A 23497-nucleotide genomic window follows, 5' to 3' on the forward strand; every position below is an offset into this window, starting at 1 on the left:
GTGAGTCAAGATCAAGTATAGTCAACAACATTTAAATAGCATCTTAAATGTAGTAAAACATCCGAAGGCGCTTCAGAGGAGCGTTATCAAACAAAATTTGATACCAAGCCACATGAGATATTAGGACAGGTGACCAAAGGCTTGGTCAAAGAGGTAGGTTTTTAGGAGCATCTTAAAGAAGGAGCAAGGTAGAGAGATGTGGAGGTTTAGGGCAGGAATTCCAGAGCTCATTAATTTCCAATAATTTCAATTGCAGCTGAAGTGTGCAAGTTGTGAAGTGAATAGGGATTATATAACCCGATTGATTTCAGTTCTTCAGATGAAGCTGTGCTAGAGGGTGGAAGTTAGTTGGATGAGCATAGGGATCTACAAGACTGGGAAGAGCCATTAAGGTCCAGCTGCCTGGTCCTAAAGTTACAAAAAAATCGTATATACTTAACCTGTTATACCCCAAGTCACTGTCCAGCTGTATCTAGAGTATTCCTCCACTGATGAACTTTTATGAAGTGGCAGTCAGGCTTTGCAGCAAATTATCTTCTTACTCCCTTTACGAAACATGCAGAGGGAATTGGAACAAATATTAACATGGGTACTCGTTTTCATGGCAAGATTAATGGAATTGTAGAATGCGATCCTCAAAACACCAGGAAATATTCTGGATTTCTGTGCAAGAGAATTTGATTTGTTCAGTTACGGTAAAGCAGTGACCCTGAATACTTGTGATAATAGCAGCTGTTACATTTCTTTCACGAATGTAACTTTGTGTAATCAAAGAAAATTTTGTTGCATTTTTTTTCCTGTCGTGATTGTGATTGAAGCAAGGACAAAAAAAACCCTGTGGGAGTACAGTGTGATTTAAAAATTGTAATGCATCGCTAAACTGATTTTGTGACATCCTTGCAACTTCTAATTCTGCAACGTGAGATCATTCCTGACTAAGCTGCCTGTATCATACTTGGGATTTTATTCTGCTCCAATGTAATATATGCATTCAAAGGTTAGGCTGTTGTGTATTTGTTCAGCAATTCGGAATGACCAATTATGGTATCAGATAGTCTCTCATGTTGCATGGATAGACATGAGAATCACAGAAGAGTGATATGCTACTTGGAATTCACAACATGTTAATTCTGCCATGGTGCAGTAGTGGCAGAGAAGGATTGCACAGCAGTTTATTACTGATTGGATACAGAGACGGAAACTATTCTCCATCCAGCAAGCTAGTTTATAACCTTGTGCAATTTATCAAGGGGAATAAAAATTACATTCAAAACGATTATTCTTTCATTATCCAGTCATGCATCAGCTGCAGCCAACGGTGTGACCTGTTTCCAGACTTCCGACAATGCAGGTCAAGGGTCTGTAAAAATAGTCCCCGGTGAATCTCCCAATTGATTTTTTTCCCCCCCCCTTTCTCTCCCAGTGGGAATCACCTGACCTTTGCTCGGTGCCTCTTCACAGGAACACGAGCTGAAATGTCAAGAATTAAACCCGGGTCACACTACTCAGTGGCTCTGCACTGCGTCCACACAGCTGTATTTCAATAAATATTTCTGTTTTAAAGCGGCAACACACGATTTTAATTTCTAAAATATTACCGGAGAACGCATTGAATTGCTGGGAATGGGATCTTTGTTGCATTTATCTGACTTGTGACCTACCCAACAATAAGGGAATGAATAGGACCGTGGGCTGCTGATTGATTGGATCATAGCACATGAACATCTCGATTGTTTCTCTGTATCTACCCTGTCGAATCCCTTTATCACTTCAAAACATCTCAATTAAATCCCCCCCCAACCTTCCAAATTCAAGTGAATACAAGCCAGGTTTATGCACCCTGTCCTCATTTAACCCTTTAAGCCCCGGTATCATTCTGATGAATCTGTGCTGTACCCTTCCCAAGGCCAATATATCCTTCCTGAGGGTTCTTCCCGCTCCACTCAAGTGCCATCAATATGGCCAAGGGCTGAAGCGAGTAAAAGGCCTGGGCAGTGTACTCTTGTGCTATAGAGTGGGATATACAATGAGCAAGAACTTTTTAAAAATTGTTTGGAACTGAGCCACATGAGATAATCTAATGGTATTGTAATGGTATTACGTGCTTCAAAATTAAGGTATTTTGTTGATTGTAAGATCTTACTGCACAGAAGGAGACCATTCAGACCATCATTTCTGTACCGGCTTTATGAAAGAGCTATCCAATTAGTCCGATTTCCCCCACTCTTTTCCCATAGCCTTGCAAATTTTTCCTTTCCAAGTGTACGATGTTGGTCACAGGGATGACAGAGAGTTGGGTACAGGTAATCAGAATAGCCTATCTTATCTGGGGCTGAGGTTGAGTTGGGCTGCAGTTCTATGCCTCCAGAAGTGGGTTGGGGTGTGCTTCCATTCATTCGCCCGGTCCTCTTTAAGAGTTGTACTGCAATGTTTATAAGGCACTCTTGCATAAGTTTCCAAGAATGGGATGCAGACTTGCTGCTTTTTCAGCCTTAGTCCGAGCCCAAACATCATTCACACTGACTGGTATATGCCTTATTCTTGTGCTTTATTCATATTTTGAGGAGGCAGGTGCTTTCTTGCCACTGGCAGCCAAAGTTCAGTTCACCAATGTATTGCAAGGGGTTCTCAGTCCTTAGTGATAAGGCCAGCCGTCAAAGCCTTTATGGCCTGCTGGATTTGGGGACTTGCTGCAGAGCCTACTAATATGGAAGGTAGCACAGTGAGATATGTTTATTAATGTCTCTGAGGTTGAGCAGGTGTAGTTCTAAGGGGGAGGGGGATTAGTGTTTGCAGCTTGTGAAGTTCCCTGGATCTTTGAGGAAGTCCTTGATTTAGAGGTACTGGAACTGGTCCAGTTATAAGAAGTGGACTTTGTCTGCAAGCTACTTATTGATCCTTGCTTATTGAGGAGCTTGGTGATCCTTTTCTCAAACCTAGTTTTCAGTCTGCTCACAGCAAATGCACCTGGGCTGCCTGTTGTGCTGGATGAGGGATATGGCTGACTGGTCCACGGAGATCTCCACTGAGGGGGGGGGAAATCCCTTTTGTATTGGGCCGAGTTGCCGTTAATCTAGGTATCTGAAGCTTGTCTCTGACCACAGAGAGGGGTAAGGTTCTCACAAGTTGCACAGGGATGTCTTGTGCAAGGGTGAATTTGGAACAGTTGAGCTTATAATGCGAGAGCTGGCCAAAATCCTTGATGGCTTGAAAGATGATAGTGAGTGGGTTTGGTCACGCATCTATACATATTGCATGCTGCAAAATTTTGAGTTTTCCCATGTCTTCGTCTCTCCCACCCCTAGGCTAGCCTGCCCTTCATAAATAAATGGATATCTGAGTTCTTCCTTTTTACTTTTGTTGGTGGTCAGGGCAAAGAGGAGGTGGGAAGCATTTGGGAATTCCGGTTGCCAGTGCAGGATGTGAGATGTGCCGTCCAACTCAGCTCCTGAATACATTTATGAAGACAAATCTCGAGCGCAGGGAATTGGATGTCTCAATCCACCCGGCTGAATGCCTTCCTTGCATGATTTATACGGTGGCGTTTCAGTGTCACAGCAGTGATGTACCGTAAACAATAGCTGCCTGATGATGTCCGCTGAATGGTGTCCCCCCGCCCCCTGTATGAACCTCATTTGTACACTCACTGCAACCTGAAATAGCTGTTATTCTTTGTTGGTCACATCATACGCAGAATGCTGGGAGGTAAGTGCCAATCTCAGTAACGTTGAACTGATTTGTTGTGTGCATTGGAGTTGTACGTTTGGGCAGCAAACTCCAAAGCTGCAGACTGTTTGATGAATTATGCAGTGGTGGGGTGGGTGGGGGTTGGTGATTGCACTGATGATATGGTTTGCTTGCATTTTATTCCACAATCAGTGTTCTTGACAATTGATTCCATTTTGTGCCATCCTACTTCAAAGGCAGTGCTTTCGTGTCTACATTTTAATAAATTTTTAAAGGAATACTTAAGGTCCCTTAAGGCAGAAACATAGATGATTTCTGGAAATTCTTCCAATAAATTCCATAACATCAAATGGTGAGAAGTTTGATTAGCGTGCGTCCAAGAACACTGAATACAGTGTCTTGGGAGATCGCTTCTATTTTGTTTGGGCCTGTGTTGCAGCTGTCACTGTCTTCCATGAGTCTTTGCAGAAAGGTTCCTTTGGGGCTCACCCCATATTTCCAGATTCATGAAAGGAGTTTGGAAATCGGACCCAGTGCGTTCTCCTCCTCCTCACCTGAATTTGATACTTAAACCGATGTCTGCCTCTCTTTGAAGTGCTAAAGTTTCTTACACGGCTGGCTACACTTTGTAGTTCTGGTTTTTGTCAAGACAGTTAGCGAACTCCAGACATTGGTAGTAGAGCAGCCCTATTTAACTTGGCAACAGAATATTCCTCATCCAAAATTCATCCCTTAAGTGGTCACAAAATTCCGTCTAAAGCAGAATGGCACAGTTTTTCATTTTGCCCTCCCCCATGTAAGTCTGAATCTATAGAACCCAATTCCATTGTGTGGGTACCCGAAGAGCTTTAACCTTTTACATTGACGAGACATACAACCCTTTTATGTTGTCAAGAAAGTCCCAATGTACTTTTCCTCCTGTCACCATCCTTAATCAGGAGGCTGGAGACCTGCAATTCCAGTTGTTGAAAGAGAGGGACTCTGCTCTGCACTCTTAGCTTTAACGGGAGACCTGATAGCAGCTTACAAGATTTGCAAAAATGTGGGTTTCTATGCTATCAGGCCCTTTATATTACAGAGTGCCATTGAGTGTACGTGAATACAAAGTGTCTGCCATCAGTGGCGTTCCTTGAGTGTGAAACCACCGAATGTCTTTTTGTAAAGCTCACCAGTTGCTTGTGTTCTATGGACCTTACAGATCTTGTACTCCTCATACTGTCATATCCACACAAAAGGTTGGAAGCTGGTGGAAAACCCTCAGTTCAGCTAAGGATTCCTCCAGTAAGTCTACGTCAACCTGACTGTCAAATCTTGGAAAGAGCACTTCTCGCAGCATTTCAAAGCTGCTATTTGGGGCAGTCTGCGTGCTCTTACTTGATGAGATTTCACTTGAAGTGTCAGCTGTGGCTCAGTGGGCAGCACTCTCGCCTCTGAGTCAGAAGGTCAGGGGTTCAAGTCCCACTTCAGAGACTTGAGCACATAACCCAGGCTGGCACTCCAGTGTAGTACTGAGGGAGTGCTGCACTGCCAGAGGTGCGGTCTTTCGAATGAGACCTTAAACCCCATCTTCCCTCTCGGGTGGATGTAAAAGATACCATGGCAACTATTTCGAAGAAGAGCAGGAGAGTTAACCCCGGTGTTCTGGCCAATATTTATCCCTCAACCAACATAGAAAAAAAGATTATCTGGTCAATATCACATTGCTGTTTGTAGGACCTTGCTGTGTGCAAATTGGCTGCCGTGTTTCCTACATTACAACAGTGACTGCACTTCAGAAGTACTTCATTGGCTGTAAAGTGCCCTGAGGTCATGAAAGAAGCTACATAAATACAAGTTCTTTCTTTCTTTAATACTGAGACATAAGAACAGGAGCAGGAGTAGGCCATACGGCCCCTCAAACCTGCACCACCATTCAATAAGATCATGGTTGATCTTCTACCTCAACTCTACTTTCCTGCCCGATCCTCTTATCCCTTGATTCCCTTAGTGCCCAAAAATCTATTGATCTCAGTTAACAACGGAGTATCTACAGCCCTCTGGGGTAGAGAATTCCAAAGATTCGCTAACATCTGAGTGAAGAAATCTTTCCTTGTCTTGGCCCTAAATGGCGACCCCTTCTCTTGAGACCATGACCCCTGGTTCTCGATTCTCCAGACAGCAGAAACAGCCTCTCAGCATCTACCCTGTCAAGCCCCCTCAGAATCTTATATGTTTCAATGAGATCACCTCTCATTCTTCCAAACTCCAGAGAAAAAAGGCCCATTCTACTCAATCTCCCCTTGTAGGACAACCTTCTCATCCCAGGAATTAATCTAGTGAACCTTTGTTGCACCGCCTCTAAGGCAAGTACAACCTTCCTTAGATAAGGAGACCAAAACTGTGCACAGTACTCCAAGTGTGGTCTCACCAGAACCCTATATAATTGCAGCAAGTCATCCTTACTCTCATACTCCAACCCCCTTGCAATACAGACTAACATACCATTTGCTTTCCAAATTGCTTGCTGTGTCTGCATGTTAATTTTTTGTGATTCTTGTGCAAGGACACCTAAATCTTTCTGAATACCAATATTTCTTAGTATCACGCCTTTTAAAAAATATTCAGTTTTTCTATTCTTCCTATCAAAGTGGATAATTTCACAGTTCCTTATATTGTTGGGGGAGATGACTTATCAGGGAATGCAGCAAAAGCAATTTTTTGAAGAGGTGACTAAAGTTGTGGACAGGGGAATGTCAATGGATGTTATTTATATGGACTTCCAGAAGGCATTTGATAAGGTACCACATAAGAGACTTAGCTAAGATAGAAGCCCATGGAATCGAGGGTAAAGTACGGACTTGGTTAGGAAGTTGGCTGAGCGAAAGGCGACAGAGAGTCGGGATAATGGGTAGGTACTCACATTGGCAGGATGTGACTAGTGGAGTCCCGCAGGGATCTGTCTTGGGGCTTCAATTATTCACAATATTTATTAACGACTTAGATGAAGGCATAGAAAGTCTCATATCTAAGTTTGCCGATGACACAAAGATTGGTGGCATTGTAAGCAGTGTAGATGCAAACATAAAATTACAAAGCGATATTGATAGATTAGGTGAATGGGCAAAACTGGCAAATGGAATTCATTGTAGACAAATGTGAGGTCATCCACTTTGGATCAAAAAAGGATAGAACAAGGTACTTTCTAAATGGTAAAAAGTTTAAAAACAGTGGATGTCCAAAGAGACTTAGGGGTTCAGGTACGTAGATCATTGAAGTGTCATGAACAGGTGCAGAAAATAATCAATAAGGCTAATGGAATGCTGGCCTTTATATCTAGAGGACTGGAGTACAAGGGGGCAGAAGTTATGCTGCAGCTATACAAAACCCTGGTTAGACCGCACCTGGAGTACTGTGAGCAGTTATGGGCACCGCACCTTCGGAAGGACATATTGGCTTTGGAGGGAGTGCGGCGTAGGTTTACTAGAATGATACCCGGACTTCAAGGGTTAAGTTACGAGGAGAGATTACACAAATTGGGGTTGTATTCTCTGGTATTTCGAAGGTTAAGGGGTGATCTGATCGAAGTTTATAAGATATTAAGGGGAACGGATAGGGTGGATAGAGAGAAACTATTTCCACTGGTTGGGGATTCCAGGAGTAGGGGGCACAGTCTAAAAATTAGAGCCAGACCTTTCAGGAGCGAGATTAGAAAACATTTCTACACACAAAGGGTGGTAGAAGTTTGGAACTCTCTTCCGCAAACGGCAATTGATACTAGCTCAATTGCTAAATTTAAATGTGAGATAGATAGCTTTTTGGCAATCAAAGGTATTAAGGGATATGGGCCAAAGGCAGGAAAATGGAGTTAGATCACAGATCAGCCATGATCTTATCAAATGGCGGAGCAGGCATGAGGGGCTGAATGGCCTACTCCTGTTCCTATATTCCTAAAAGCGAAGTTCGTGGCACCACGAGTGAATCAGCTGCATAGGAGGGGAGGAAAAAAAATGGGAGAGCAATAGTGATAGGGGATTCCATCATAAGGGGAACAGATAGGCGTTTCCGCGGCCGCAGATGTGACTCCAGGATGGTATGTTGCCTCCCTGGTGCTCGAGTCAAGGATGTCACGGAGCGGCTGCAGAACATTCTGAAGGGGGAGGGTGAACAGCCAGAGGTCGTGGTCCATATCGGTACCAACGACATCGGTAAACAAAAGGGATAAGGTCCTGCAAGCAGAATATAGGGAGTTAGGAAATAAATTAAAAAGCAGGACCTCTAAGGTACCAATCTCAGGATTATTTCAAGTGCCACGTGCTGGAGAGATCAGAAATAGGAGACTGGTCAGCCAAGGAGAGCCTGCCGGTTGACAGCTTTTTTCCACCCAGGTATCTTGTCTAAACCAAGAGGGCGACTGAGGCAGTCTTCCATAGCATGTGGAGGCTATTGAATGACCAAGTTGTAAGGCCATCTTCATTCATCGAATAGAAACATCCTCCACACACCAAGATACCATCTAGCCAATCCGCCAGTCAGTCTTTTGGGGATATATTGTAAGTAGTTAACTTATTTCTACTTGTGTTTTTTTAAACCTGATCGAGCAGCACAGGAGAGGTGTTCAAAATGAGCTTCCTAATTTCACGACATCATCATAAAAACCATTGTGGAGGCATTATCGCTGTTAAGCTGATATAAGTGTCAGTTTGGCTCAGTGGTAGCACATTTGCCTCCGAGTCAAAAGATTATAAATTCGAGCCCCACTCCAGGATTTGAGCAGATAATCCAGGCTGATGCTTCAATGCAGTACTGAGGGAGTACCATATTGTCTGAGGCCCTGCCTGTTTGTGGGACCTTGCTCTGCACAGATTGACTGCGGTGTTTGGCTACACAACAACAGTGTAGTCTCTGTTAATGTTAGGCAGAAGTACAGAGACGGATGAAGGGCTGTAATATTAGTCTGTAACAGCACAACACTTGGATTTCAAGAAGTAGGCAGTAAGTTTAAGTGCATGGCTTCCTGTTACTTAGATCATAGTTGCCTTATTTGGATGAATTTAGTCTGTTCCTAGTTGGGTGACTGGATGGAGTGAGGTGTTCTACACTGTTATTGGCCACCTCCAGTTGCTTGAGTCACACTTCCTGCTGGCTGGCTGATCATGAAATTCATTGACAGCTGCTGTTGAGGTCTCTCAGCTTTATCCTAGCCACTCAGCCAAAGCTAGGTCAGAAACACAGGGGTGAGTGGCTTATCATGGGAAGGAAACAGAAAAACAGTTTAAAATGTATTTAGAATATTTAAGCATACTGAAGGAAAGAAATGACTTGGCCATATTATTGTACGAATGCCTGAACACACTTGCACCAAATCCCCACTCCACTGTTTTAAAAGTTAACTGTTTTATTTTAAAGTTATCACCTCCATTAAACTAGTGGAGAGGGGAATTTGGTGCGGCATGTTAAGCGATTGTTAACAGTAATTTATATCCAGTAGAGTACAGCTCTACAGTGAAAATAGAAACTTCAGTGATTGGCAAACCCCAAACCATATGATCAGGAAAAATTATGTCTACAGGCACAAACTAAATATAAAGCAGCTGCCCTGATGGCCCAGTTTAAGGCCAACTAACTGACCCACACAGGTCAGTAAGGTTTTTGGTTCAATTATCGGTCTGTGCTGAGTTACTGGTAGAAGGCAAGACAGTTGGCCTCAGTGCCTCAGGGAAGGGGAGGAATCGGCCAGATCCTGATTGCAATCCAGCTACTCCAACTGGCATGTGTGGACATTAGGTGAGCACAGAATCGATGCCACAGTTGGTCAAGTAACCTGCTATCTAGACACAACAACAACTTGCAATTATATAACTCCTTCAGTATAGTAAAACGACCTAAGGTGCTTCACTGGAGCGATTATGAAACAAAGTTTGACACCGAGGCACATAAGGAGATATTAAAACTGTGACCAAAAGCTTGGTCAAAGAGAAAAGAACAGAAGAAATAGGAGCAGGAGTAGGCCAACAAGAGAGCGTCTAACCACCCCCCCCCCCCTTGACATTCAACGGAATCCCCCACCATCAACACCCTGGGGGTCACCATTGACCACAAAAACTTAACTGGACCAGCCATATAAATACTGTGGCTACAAGAGCAGGTCAGAGGCTGGGTATTCTGCGGCGAGTGACTCACCTCCTGACTCCCCTTTCCACCATCTACAAGGCACAAGTCAGGGGTGTGATGGAATACTCTCCACTTACCTGGATGAGTGCAGCTCCAACAACACTCAAGAAGCTCGACACTATCCAGGACAAAGCAGCCCGCTTGATTGGCACCCCATCCACCACCCGAAACATTCACTCCCTTCACCACCGGCGTACAGTGGCTGCAGCGTGTACCATCCACAGGATCCACTGTAGCAACTCGCCAAGGCTTCTTCGACAGCACCTCCCAAACCCGCGACCTCTACCACCTAGAAGGACAAGGGCAGCAGGCACATGGGAACAACACCTGCACGTTCCCCTCCAAGTCACACACCATCCCGACTTGGAAATGTATTGCCGTTCCTTCATCGTCGCTGGGTCAAAATCCTGGCACTCCCTTCCTAACAGCACTGTGGGAGAACCTTCACCACACGGACTGCAGCGGTTCAAGAAGGGGGCTCACCACCACCTTCTCAAGGGCAATTAGGGATGGGCAATAAATGCTGGCCTCGCCAGCGATGCCCACATCCCATGATCAAATTTTTAAAAAAATATGGCCCTTCAAGCCTGCTCCGCCATTCAATAAGATCATGGCTGATCTTTGACCTCTTCTCCACTTTCCCGCCCGATCCCCGTATCCCTTAGAGTCCAGAAATCTGTCTATCTCAGCCTTGAACATACTCAATGACTCAGCCCTTTGGGGTAGAGAATTCCAAAGATTCGAAACCCTCTGAGTGAAGAAATTCCTCCTCATCTCATATATTCACTGAATCATAGAAAGGTTACAGCACGGAAGGAGGCCATTCGGCCCATCGAGTACGCTAGTTCTATGCAAGAGCAATCCAGCTAGTCCCACTCCCCCATCCTTTCCCTGTAGCCCTGCAATTTTTTTCCTTTCAAGTACTTATCCAGTTCCCTTTTGAAGGCCATGATTGAATCTACTTCATCACCCCCTCAGGCGCTGCTTTCCAGATCCTAACCACTCGCTGTGTAAAAATGGCCGACCCCTTATCCTGAAACTATGCCCTCTAGTTCTAGACTCTCCAGTGATGGGAAACAACCTCTCAGCATCTATCCTGTCAGGCCTCCTCAGAACCTTATATGTTTCAATGAGATCATCTCTCATTCTTCTAAACTCTGTCTGTCTGCACACTGATTGCCTTGGCAACGGGCAGTTGAAAAAACTGTCTGTACTCACCAAGCATTGTTCTGTGAATTATAAATGCGATTTCATTTCGAGGATTTCATTTTCACATCGTTCACCTGACGAAGGAGGTAGCCTCCGAAAGCTTGTGAATTTAAAATAAAATTGCTGGACTATAACTTGGTGTTGTAAAATTGTTTACAATTGTCAACCCCAGTCCATCACCGGCATCTCCACATCTTCTAAACTCCAGAGAATATAGGCCCATTCTACTCAATCTCTCATCATAGGACACCCCTCTCATCCCAGGAATCAATCTAGTGAACCTTTGTTGGACCGCCTCTAAGGCAAGTATATCCTTCCTTAGATAAGGAGACCAAAACTGTAAACAGTACTCCAGGTGTGGTCTCACCAAAGCCCTGTACAATTGTAGCAAGACTTCCTTACTCCTGTACTCCAACCCTCTGCAATAAAAGCCATCATGCCATTTGCCTTCCTAATTGCTTGCTGTACCTGCATGCTGACTTTCTGTGTTTCTCGTACAAGGACGCCCAGATCTCTCTGTAAACCAACATTTAATAGTTTCTCACCATTTAAAAAATATTCTGCTTTTCTATTCTTCCTACCAAAGTGAATAACCTCACATTTCCCCACATTATACTCCATCTGCCTTCTTGCCCACTCACTAAACCTGTCTACATCCCTTTGGAGACTCCTTGTGTCCTCCTCACAGCTTACTTTCCCACCTAGCTTTGTATCATCAGCAAACTTGGATACATTACACTCGGTCCCTTCATCTAAGTCATTTATTTAGATTGTAAATAGCTGAGGCCAAGCACTGATCCTTGCGACACCCCACTAGTTACAGCCTGCCAACCTGAAAATGACCCATTTATCCCTACTCTCTGTTTCCTGTCCATTAACCAATCCTCTATCTATGCTAATATATTACCCCCCAACCCCATGAGCCCTTATCTTGTGTAACAACCTTTTATGTGGCACCTTATCAAATGCATTTTGGAAATCCAAATATACGACATCCATTGGTTCCCCTTTATTTACCCTGCTAGTTACATCCTCAAAGAATTCTAATAAATTTGTCAAACACGATTTCCCTTCCATAAAGCCATGTTGACTCTGCCTAATCATGTTATGATTTTCTAAGTGCCCTGTTACCATTTCCTTAATAATGGATTCCAGCATTTTCCCGACGACTGATCTCAGGCTCACTGGCCTGTAGTTGCCTGTTTTCTCTCTCCCTCCTTTCTTGAATAGCGGTGTTACATTTGCTACCTTCCAATTCGCTGGGACCATTCTAGAATCTAGGGAATTTTGGAAGATCACAACCAATGGATCCACTATCTCTGCAACCACCTCTTTTTTGAACTCAAGGACGTAAGCCATCAGGTCCAGGGGATTTGTTGGCTTTTAGTCCCATTAGTTTCTCCAGTACATTTTCTCTACTGATATTAATTGCTTTAAGTTCCTCACTCTCGTTAGCCCCTTGGTTCCCTACTGTTTTTGGTATGCTTTTTGTGTCTTCTACTGTGAAGACAGATACAAAATATTTGTTTAACATCTCTGCCATTTCCTTATTCCCCATTATAATTTTTCCTGTCTTGGCCTCTAGGGGACCAACGTTTACTTTTGCTACTCTCTTCCTTTTTACATGTAGAAGCTCTTACAATCTGTTTTTATATTTCTTGCTAGTTTATTCTCATTCTATTTTCTTCCTTTTTAACAATTTTCTGGTCATCCTTGCTGGTTTCTAAAACTCTTCCAATCCTCAGGCTTACTACTCTCCTTTGCAACATTATAAGCCTCTTCTTTTAATCTAATACTATCCTTAACTTTGTTAGCTAGGATTTAAGGAGTGACTTAAAGGAGGAGAGAGAGAGAGACGGAGAGGTTTAGGGAGGGAATACCAAGTGACTTGAAGTCTACTGGTAATTCAGTGTTATTTTTGCGGTTTTTTTTTTGAATTATCAATAATTTGAATTAAGTAATGTAAATAACGCAGGAGTGTAGGAATCTAGTGCCACTTAGCATTTAAATTAAGCACCTTTGAAATAAGAGTAGACTGTTTCGAGCCACCCATTTTATTTGAAAATATCATTACTGTTTACACCTAGTAATTGCCATTCACAGAGAACTAACAGTATTAAGTGGAGTTCTGTGCCATTTATAAATTAAATATAGGAGCCGATCTCCCATGGCATTGTATGTGGGAAGTCGAGACCAAATGCAGGCTTCAGGTGAACCGGTGTTAGAAGGCAGGGGATGATTGGACCAGGGCGAGGAGACGTACATCAGTTCCCATTTTAAAATCATACGTTCTCTCCCTACTTTTATATTCCATTATGAATTCCTATGTGTACATTTACAGTGAAAATATCTATGTAAACTTGTCACACTGTAATTACAGCTTTCCACCAGTGGTGGTGCTGTAGAGGCTCTATGGTGGGTGTAATTACATCCTGATAAGTTTTACATAGGCAATTTCCATAATAAATGTGGAGATAACATTGAATCGTAAAAAAAGACAGATGTGTGGAAATGAAAGATCTTTAATGTAGATGTTACAAAATTCAGCCTCAAAGAATGAGAAAAGAACGTCTGAAATTGAGGGTGATTAGGGGAGGAGGTAATTAGCCTATTTTTGTACCATCTAAAGTTTTTTTTTAATTCGTTCATGGGATGTGGGCGTTGCTGGCAAGGCCAGCATTTATTGCCCATCCCTAATTGCCCTTGAGAAGGTGGTGGTGAGCCGCCTTCTTGAACCGCTGCAGTCCATGTGGTGAAGGTTCTCCCATAGTGCTGTTAGGTCGGGAGTTCCAGGATTTTGACCCAGCGACGATGAAGGAATGGCAATATATTTCCAAGTCGGGATGGTGTGTGACTTGGAGGGGAACGTGCAGGTGATGTTGTTCCCATGTGCCTGCTGCCCTTGTCTTTCTAGGTGGTAGTGGTTGCTGGTTTGGGAGGTGCTGTCGAAGAAGCCTTGGCGAGTTGCTTCAGTGCACACTGCAGCCACGGAGCGCCGGTGGTGAAGGGAGTGAATGTTTAGGGTGGTGGATGGGATGCCAATCAAGCGGGCTGCTTTTTCCTGGATAGTGTTGTTGGAGCTGCACTCATCCAGGCAAATGGAGAGTATCCATCACACTCCTGACTTGTGCCTTGTAGATGGTGGAAAGGCTTTGGGGAGTCGGGAGGTGAGTCCCTCGCCACAGAATACCCAGCCTCTGACCTGCTCTTGACACCTCTCTGTCTGAACACGGTGATTGCCTTGGCAACGGGCAGTTGCAGGGGCAGTCTGTAAACACCATGTATTGTTCTATATGTATAAATGCGTAGGCTTCGAGGAGCTCCTGAACATTTACCTGACGAAGGAGGAAGCCTCCGAAAGCTTGTGAATTTAAAATAAAATTGCTGGACTATAACTTGGTGTTGTAAAATTGTTTACAATTGTCAACCCCAGTCCATCACCGGCATCTCCACATCATGCTCTTGTAGCCACAGTATTTATGTGGCCGGTCCAGTTGAGTTTCTGGTCAATGGTGACCCCCAGGATGTTGATGGTGGGGGATTCGGCGATGGTAATGCCGTTGAATGTCAAAGGGAGATGGTTCGACACTCTCTTGTTGGAGATGGTCGTTGCCTGGCACGAATGTTACTTGCCAAGTGTGAAATCTGGTCGTGGAAGACTACAAGCTGAAAGTTTCATGTTATGTGCTTCCTCCCGCGCTAACGTTTGCCAGAGTCTGCAGACGAGAAACGCAAGAGTGATTTGAGTGAGCTTTGACTGGCTTTTATTAAGCCTGTGTGGGTGGTTCCAGTCTGCTGATGTCACCGATGGAAGCCAGGCAAGAGCTTCAAAGGCGTTCATTGTTGGATGTGTAACGTAAGCAAGTCTCCCAGTCCTGGACGTGGGGGGAGGGGGGTGGTGGGGGGCAGCAGGCTCATATGTCTCGCACAGCCTCTCAACTGCTTCGAACAGTCAATTCGCCGAAAGAAAAGTTAAGTTGGGTTTGAATTACTGCAACAACAAACAAAAAATGGGTGCGGTGTGTGTTCGCTAAGTTTTGCAAAGAAAGTTTTCTCTTAAATCAGCTTGGAGTTTTTTTTCTTTCCTTCCTTCCCCCCCCCCCCCCCCCCACTCTCTGCTTTTGGATTTGAAGCAGACATCCTGAGGGGGTTTGGAGCTGGAATTCTTTTAACCAAACGTGGGAGACTTTTAAGAAGGAAGAGAAGAAATCACTTCGAATTGAAGTTTAACAAATGAAAATGCTGGAGATTTGCCGTAAGCTGGTGGGGTGTAAATCAAGGAAAACGCTCTCTGCTTCATCCAGCTGCTACTTGGAAGGTAAGGCTTTGGTGCCTTAGGAAAGTAGGCAGTCGAGAGAGGCCCTGAAGTAAATTCCTTAGCTCTTGGAAAAAAAAACCTCTGCCGAGGCCTCTGCTCTCATGTGGCTGAGCATTTGCGAGGAGAGAGAGAGAGAGACAGATAGATAGCAGCTTGCGTAGACACAGGCGTAAACAGCTGAATTTTGGAAGACATTTTGCTCCTTGCCGGAGCCGCAAAATTTATACTCGTGTTTCTCTCCATTTCTTCCCCACCCCCCCCCCCCAAACGGAAGAATTATTCCAAAGAGAAATAAATGGGTGTCCGTTTCTGCACATCACATCTTATAGTCCCAAGTACTTCCTTGTAGATTGTTCAAGTTCTAAAATGGGAGTTTTCTTACTGTAAAAGTTGTTCAGTTTCAAAAGTGCACTAAAAATTGAGAGAAAAGAAGTCAGCTAGTTGGTGGGGAAAACGTGTAGCCCGAAGCACGTTGCCCTCTGCTTCTGTACATCATCCTTGTTTTCAATTCCCTCCATGGCCTCTCCCCTCGCTATCTCTGTGACCTCCTCCAGCCCTCCAACCCTCCAAGATCTCTGCGCTCCTCCAGTTCTGGCCTCTTGAGCATCCCCAATTTTCATTGCTCCATCATTGGCTGACTAGGCCCTAACCTCTGGAATTCCCACCCTAACCTTCCTGCCTCTCTACCTCTCTCTTCTCATTTAAGATGCTCCTTACAACCTACCTCTTTGACCAAACTTTTGGCCACCTGTCCTAATATCTCCTTACGTGGCTCAGTGTCAAATTTTGTTGATGCTTCTGTGAAGCGCCTTGGGACATTTTACTATGTTAAAGGCGCTATATAAGTGCAAGTTGGTGTTGAGGTTACTCGTGGTAATTCAGAGGGTGCACTGTTTTATAAGATCAGAGGTATTATGCCATGTAACACACAGTATTATTCTGCTGCTAAAGTCGGAGCTGTATGTAAACTGGCCTATGCCTTTAAGACCGTAATTGCTTGACCATAAGTCCAGAGGTGGCACATCCTGAGATTTGTTCAAGACCTGTTCTTCTTGGGCATATTCTGATGCCAGCTAGAGGTTAGTAGTTTCTCTGTAGATTGACAACTAATTGTAAATCCCTGGCTCCTTCCTAAGGTTAAGAAAACCAGCAGATAATGACTGGCTTTCTCTCTTTCATGCTTTTAACGTTATGAAGTGTCCCATTTTTAAAAATTACACTTCTGTTAAGTGGCCTGGGGCATTTTCTATGTTAAAAGCGCTATATAAATGCAAGTTGTTGTAACTTCATGCATGTTAAGTAGTAGATGCAAGATTTCAGTTTTTATAAATATATTTGCTCAGTGTTACTGATTATTATAACAAATGGAAAATCTATTTTGAACAGAGCAACGGTATTTGGTGATGAATGAAATTCATGGAGTTGTAAATGTGATTTGGATTTCTGAAATACCAATAAAGGCAAGGTCTGCTGACCAAGGAATTAATCTGGCTCTCAAGTTAACAGATGAATGTTACTCATCCACTTGTGACATTTGACCGCCTTAGGGTAAATTTAATTTGCTTCTCAGGATAGACAGAGGGAAAGTTGCTGATTTGAATCTGTATTTGTAGTGGGCTGGTAGGTGGGTTATTTTGCTGATAAGGTTGAGAATGTACTGCTCTGTGCATTCATCCAGACAAATGATGTAGCACAGAGCCAGTTGGATCCACCACCGAATAAACGTGGAGAGAAAACTTATTTACACACAAGTCAGCAACTAATTCTTCACTGGTCCGTTTTTTAATTCAGAGACTTCTCTTAAATGAGGCATTGAATTTTTACTTTGACATGCTGGAACATTTGGTTTGCAATTCTTTGTAGTTGAATCCACTGCTGTCTTAGTTATAAAATAGTGGTTTGCGAACTTTTCTGTCTGGGGGACCCCACTCCTTTCATATATCGCCGCAGTCTCAAGGAACTCGGTTCCAGTTTCTTGAAGTGTCAGCTGTCTGAAGGAAAATGGTGATTTGGCAGAAAATGTGTTTTATTAGCACGCTGCAACAGGAATAATGTTAAGTAGAGAAAAATGCTAAAATCGGATGACCGTGGGGACATCCTGGGGGTTCCTTGGCGACCTTAGTTTGAAAAGCTATGTTGTAAAATATATTAATTTTCTTGCATATAATGCTCACCATTTTGTGTAGTGAAATTGTCTGAAACCCAGATGCACATTACATGCAAGTGCATGTTACCTGAATATTTTTCTAAAAGTGGATTTAGAAGGTATTTTTGTGCATAACACGCCCGTTACTGGGGCATGTCCAGTTCCTGTGTGGAGCCTGATGAGTGTTGGAATTGCATTACTGCAGAGTTAAGTTCAATGTGAATGGGTCCAGTGTGTGGGATTGGTGAAGAGTTCAATCCCTCAATGTCCTCCCTCAGGCTCAGCATGATCCAGAGAGAAAATGGCCTTAATTAAGAGAATAAACTGGGTTGGGTTCTGACAGCGTGATGAGCAGCCAGCATTGGCAAAAGTTGACCCTTCTTACTGAGAGGAACCTCACCGGTTTCATGGAACTCCAGTCTGAGTGACAACATTTATGGGCTGACTGTATGCTCTCTACAATGTAGATGAAAATAGATTTATTTAGCACCTTACCATGTTGTGTAAAAATGACTGTAGGACTCTTCCTGCACAGAAAGATGTCTTTACAGGGAAAGAAACAATTGATACCAAATAAGTGGTAAAAAGGAAAACAGAAAAGGTTGAGGGAGTGGAACAAAAGCCTGGTCAAAAAAAAAGAGACTCTTAGGAAGGAGATGGCGAGAGGGAGTGCCAGAGCGCAAGGTGGAGGGATTTAGAAGAGTTCCAGAAGGCAAGGGTGTCATGGCTGAAGGAGCAGCCAAGAATGATAGAACGTGCCAAAGCACATCACGCAGCTGAGTTACTTCTGAAGTGCATCGATTGTTATGTAGGCCAATGCGGTAACAATCCTGCACCAATCATGTTCCGCAAACCAATCTGTTTTTAGTAGTATTTGTTGATGAAGGAATGTTGGCTGGGACCCCGGGAGAACTCCCAGCTCCTCCTCTGGTGGTATCATGGAATCTTTTAACATCAACCTGAACAAAGATATTAAGAATGGCACCTCAGTACTGTACTTAAGTGTCAGCCTACATTATGTGCTCAAGTCTGGAAATAAGGTTTGAACACTCAACTTTCTAACGTAGAAGTGAGAGTGCTACCAATCTGATGCTCCAAAATAGTGGGCTTGGCAGTTCCAACTAACCAGGAGAGGATGACCATCTTTTCAGCCATCGCTCTTGATAATTGAACTCAATAAACCCACAATATGGACAGTGATGTAGCTGTCCAATGTTGAATAAGCACTGGCTGTACCTGGATGTCTATCCAAGTTTCTTCATCCACTGGATGTAGCAGTTAAAAGTATATTCAAAGTTACTGTCGGGAAGCTATGGGAAACCTGAATGTCTAATGACCTGTATATCGTCACTGCAGGTGGCAGAATGAACTAATCCATCATAGCCAAACCTGTATCAATGGCTAGTGCTCAGAAGTCTGTAATCTGGCCAACCCGTTTAAGCTGGTTAGCTGTGCTTTGGTGTTGTTTTCTTGGAGATGCACAAATTTAGCGAAAACAGTTTTGAGACATCCCAACTTGAAATAAATGGTACTGACTCGGGCTGTCCTCATTCCTGCTCTTTGGGACTTTCTAGATCACTCGCCAAAAGCAGCTGAGAGGGTGTTTGGGCAACATGCTCTAGGCAGTTTCCACTGCACGGTGCACACAAACTAGTGGAAAATACATATAGTGATTCAAGTGTGACTTTTTTTTCCCTTTCCTGTGGGGAAGATGCCCAACCTCCACTCGAGGTCTTTCACAGTGACTAAAGTCAGGGATTGCACAGTGGAAATCAGTCTTGCATTCTGTCATCACATTGGTATTCCATGGAACTGTGCCACCATGTCGTCCTTGATATTTTATGGTGTGCTCCATGTGGCAGAGAATTTCATAGAATCACAGCACAGAGGGAGGCCATTCAGCCCATCATGCCTCAGCTGGCTCTTTGAAAGAGTTATCCAATTTGTCCTACTCCTCTGCTTTTTCCTTATAACCCTGTAAATTTATCCTTTTCATGTATATACCTAATTCCCTTTTGAAAGTTACTATTGAATCTGCTGCTTCCACCCTTTCAGGCAGTGCATTCCAGATCATAACTCGCTACGTAAAAAAAAAATCTCCACGTCTCTCCTCTGGTTCTTTTGCCAATCATCTTAAATCTGTGTCCTCTAGTTACTGACCCTCCTGCCAGTGGAAACAGAGTAAATAGGGAGAAACTATCAAAACCATTTCTGTGAGGAGAATGTAATGTGGGGCATCTTCTGAAGGTACGGGTGCCTTCATATAGTGTTTATACAGTCAGTGATCGCAGATATTTATAGAAGCTGGTAGAAACTTAATGTGTAACACTGTAAGCTTTTCACTTTGAAATGAGGCATCTGAGAGGTGATCTTGTCGAAGTATGTAAGATAGTGAATGGCATGGAAAAGATTAAATCATGAGAGTAGAACGAATGAGCTTTCGGTTCAAACCAATATAGGACTGATATCTGAAAGATCTTCATACGTAGATTGATCATCACTTGGAATCAACTTCCAGATAAGGGTTGTAGGGGTGACAACCCTGGAGTCATTTAAGAAACAATTGGTTGCTGCAATGGGGGGACTTTGGGGTCATTCTGGATGGATGAGCTAAGAGGGTTGAATGGCCGATCTCACCTGTAATTATTTTGTGATCCTCTGACCCGCTGGTTTGCAGGCAGCAAGGTGAACTTTACTGGCACCTGATTCTTCAACTTTGAGGGCAGCATGGCTGGTGGATGTTTGCAAAATTCCAAAGGAGCAGCTGTAAAATCACCGAGTGGCAAGAGCTAGTGACTTCTTGTGAGAAGTGATGATCCATTCCTGCAACAGGGGCCCCCAGACTTCTGTGGTCAATAGATATGAAACAAAATATGTCGTCAATATGATTTTTTAAAAAGTTGTTCTGTTGAATTCTGTGATCTTTTCTTTCCTTCCCCTCCCAAGTTACCCTCTGGTATTCACACTGGCCTTTTCTATATAGTGGGGAAAAGGATCAGTAATAACATAGTCCATATGTTAGCGACACCTCCCCACTGGCAGGGAGGGGAACTCTCCTTTCATGTTCTTTCCTTATTTTCCCAGATGACACAACAAAGACCAGTAAACCTCCCACTCCCCTTTTCCAAGGAAGCCCGAGTACAAGTGTCAGGAGTCTGATTAAAACTTAGCTCTCTTGGCCGAGTGCTGTAGCTACTAATCCACACGCTATCTGCATTCACCATATTTTAACTTCTCTTAGCTGTAATATGTTTTGATTCTTTTACTTGCTCAGTCAGCATTGTTCATTACGCAGTGTGTTTGGCCTTAATAAAGCAAGAAGCTGTAATCTTTGAGACGTGGAATTTATTGTATATGTACATTAAAAACACACCTTCTCCATGCTAAAACTATTGATCCAATTTGCTGGGTACCATTCAAGAGCTTGTCTTGAACTGGCTCCTAAAAGGCAAGCCAGAGTGGCTAGAGTTGACTTGGATTTTTTTGGGGTATATGATTGGGAATTCACTGGGGAATTGTGGGGAATGCACAGGTCACTGAGCAAGTTTATATGGAATCAATCTGTTTAATGTAGTGCCAGCAAGTGAGTTCTAGATTCCCTAACACTCTAGCAACAGTCAACCAGTTAAATGGAAATTAGACATGGGCACTGTGATTGAGCTGTATTGTTCTAATTAATGTGCTGGAGTTTACGTTTACGTAGAGAAGGAAGAATTATAAAGCAGTAGATTTGTTGAGTGGTACAGATGTCAAAAGTTTGAAGTGATTCATAATACTATGCCGAGTCAGAAGATTGTGGGTTCAAGTCCCACTCCAGAGACTTGAGCACAAAATCTAGGCTGACACTCCAGTGCTGCACTGTCGGAAGTACTGTTTTTTTTAAATGAGACGTTAAACCGAGGCCCCGTCTGCTATCCCCGGTGGAAGTAAAAGATCCCATGACACTATTTCAAAGAAGAGCAGGGGAGTTTTCCCTGGTATCCTGGCCAATATTTATCCCTCGACCAACATCACTAAAACAGATTATCTGGCCGTTATCACATTGCTGTTTGTGGGAGCTTGTTGTATGCAAATTGACTGCCACATTTCTTACATTACAGCAGTGACTACACTTCAAAAGTACTTAATTGGCTGTAAAAGTCCTGAGATCGTGAAAGGCGCTGTATAAATGTAAGTCTTTCTTTCTGAATCCTGAGACTAGAAACTGCAAGAGTGAAGCTTGAGTGATATTCTCTTGAACAGCCAGCTGTGTGCATGTGTGGCCCCACATTGTAGCCTGTTCAAAGCAATATTGATTGGATGTTATAAAATGGATATGGGAGAGTGGCTCAGTTAGCTCACTCCCCCATGATCCAGTCAGCTAATGACACCCACACTAAAAGACAGCTTTTTTAAAAATAGAAAAACAGAGTAAAATCACCAAATCATGGTGTATATCATAGAAAAAGTATTTCTGAGCGGTAATATAGTCTCAGGGTTCAGGAGACCTCAGGACATCGCAAAGTGCTTTACAGCCAATTAAATACTTTGTGACTAGTGTGCATACGTCACGACATTACATTACAACATCTTTACAGAGATGATCGGACAAGTTTGTGCGTGATGACGTCACTACAGAAATGCCATGTTGTTATACAAGCTGCATGTTTGCTGACCCGAATAATACTGGTGGCAGCCAGGGAGACTCGATGAAGAAATGGGTCTTGTAGCTGGTCTCGTAGGTTTAGGTTGATGCGGCCAAGGAAGACCCATGCCACAGCAATCAGCCATGGGACACCTGCACTATGGTGATTAGCCATAACCCTTGTTATGGAACCAGCGGCCAGAGAGCAAAATTAAATGTCCGAGATGCTCCATGTTGTTGCAGGGTGAACAATAGAAGATCATGATGTAATCATCTGCCAAAGATGAAACATATTCGCTCACTCCGATCAATTTTAATATCCAAATTACAGTCCATAAGCCCCTGAGTCAGAAGATTTCTGAGTTCAGGCTCCACTCCAGCTTGTGAGCACAAAAACTAAGCTGACACTGGAGTGCAGTACTGAGGGACTCCTGTATTGTCTTCAGTATCTGTCCTCAGATGAGATGCTAAACCAAGGTCCTGTTTGCATCTTCCTGTTGTTCAGATTGCAGTTACTGACCCCATGGCACTATTCGAAGAAGAGCAAGGAATTTTCCATCTCCTGGCCAATATTTCTCATGCCACCAGATTAACTAGACATTCGTCTCATTGTTTCTGGGATCTGTTTGTGATGTATTCGCCTAAATGACAACGCTCTCTTCACTTCAAAGTAATTTATTGTATGTGAAGCGCTTTGAAACGTTTTTGAGAAGGGTGATAAGTTGCTATATAAATGTAAACCTTTCTTTCTAAAGCCAAGTTAAATAGCCCATTACATTCCCCTTATCAACAACAAAGTAAATCCAAATGTTGCAGTTGTCAAATCACATAATTTGATTCTTAGCACATGCTGTTTGCCCTGATACTCTTTTTTTATTCGTTCATGGGATGTGGGCATTTATTGCCCATCCCTAATTGCCCTTGAGAAGGTGGTGGTGAGCCGCCTTCTTGAACCGCTGCAGTCCCTGTGATGACAGTTCTCCCACAGTGCTATTAGGAAGGGAGTTACAGGATTTTGACCCAGCGACGATGAAAGAACGGCGATATATTTCCAAGTCGGGATGGTGCGTGACTTGGAGGGGAATGTGCAGGTGGTGTTGTTCCCATGTGCCTGCTGCTCTTGTCCTTCTAGGTGGTAGAGGTCGCAGGTTTGGGAGGTGCTGTCGAAGAAGCCTTGGCGAGTTGCTGCAGTGCATCCTGTGGATGGTACACACTGCAGCCACAGTGCGCCGGTGGTGAAGGGAGTGAATGTTTCGGGTGGTGGATGGGGTGCCAATCAAGCGGGCTGCTTTGTCCTGGATGGTGTCGAGCTTCTTGAGTGTTGTTGGAGCTGCACCCTTCCAAGCAAGTGGAGAGTAGTCCA

The 23497-nt window shown here is 43.6% G+C and overlaps 1 protein-coding gene across 7 annotated transcripts in view; it reads left to right on the plus strand.

Moving 5' to 3' along the window:
* abl1 (c-abl oncogene 1, non-receptor tyrosine kinase) overlaps positions 1 to 23497 on the plus strand; it is a 149112-nt gene that overhangs the window by 50097 nt on the left and 75518 nt on the right. For 2 of the 7 annotated variants that reach the window (XM_067969936.1, XM_067969937.1), the window contains exon 1: positions 14899 to 15364. The exons of the other annotated variants lie outside the window; for them this stretch is intronic. In XM_067969936.1, the coding sequence (XP_067826037.1) occupies positions 15280 to 15364 (85 nt within the window). In that variant the 5' untranslated portion in view covers positions 14899 to 15279. Of the gene's footprint in view, positions 1 to 14898; positions 15365 to 23497 lie in introns of those variants that run through there. 7 annotated transcript variants of the gene reach the window in all.

The sequence above is a fragment of the Heptranchias perlo genome, chromosome 31 (genome assembly GCF_035084215.1).
Source record: "Heptranchias perlo isolate sHepPer1 chromosome 31, sHepPer1.hap1, whole genome shotgun sequence".
Taxonomy (NCBI): Eukaryota; Metazoa; Chordata; class Chondrichthyes; order Hexanchiformes; family Hexanchidae; genus Heptranchias; species Heptranchias perlo.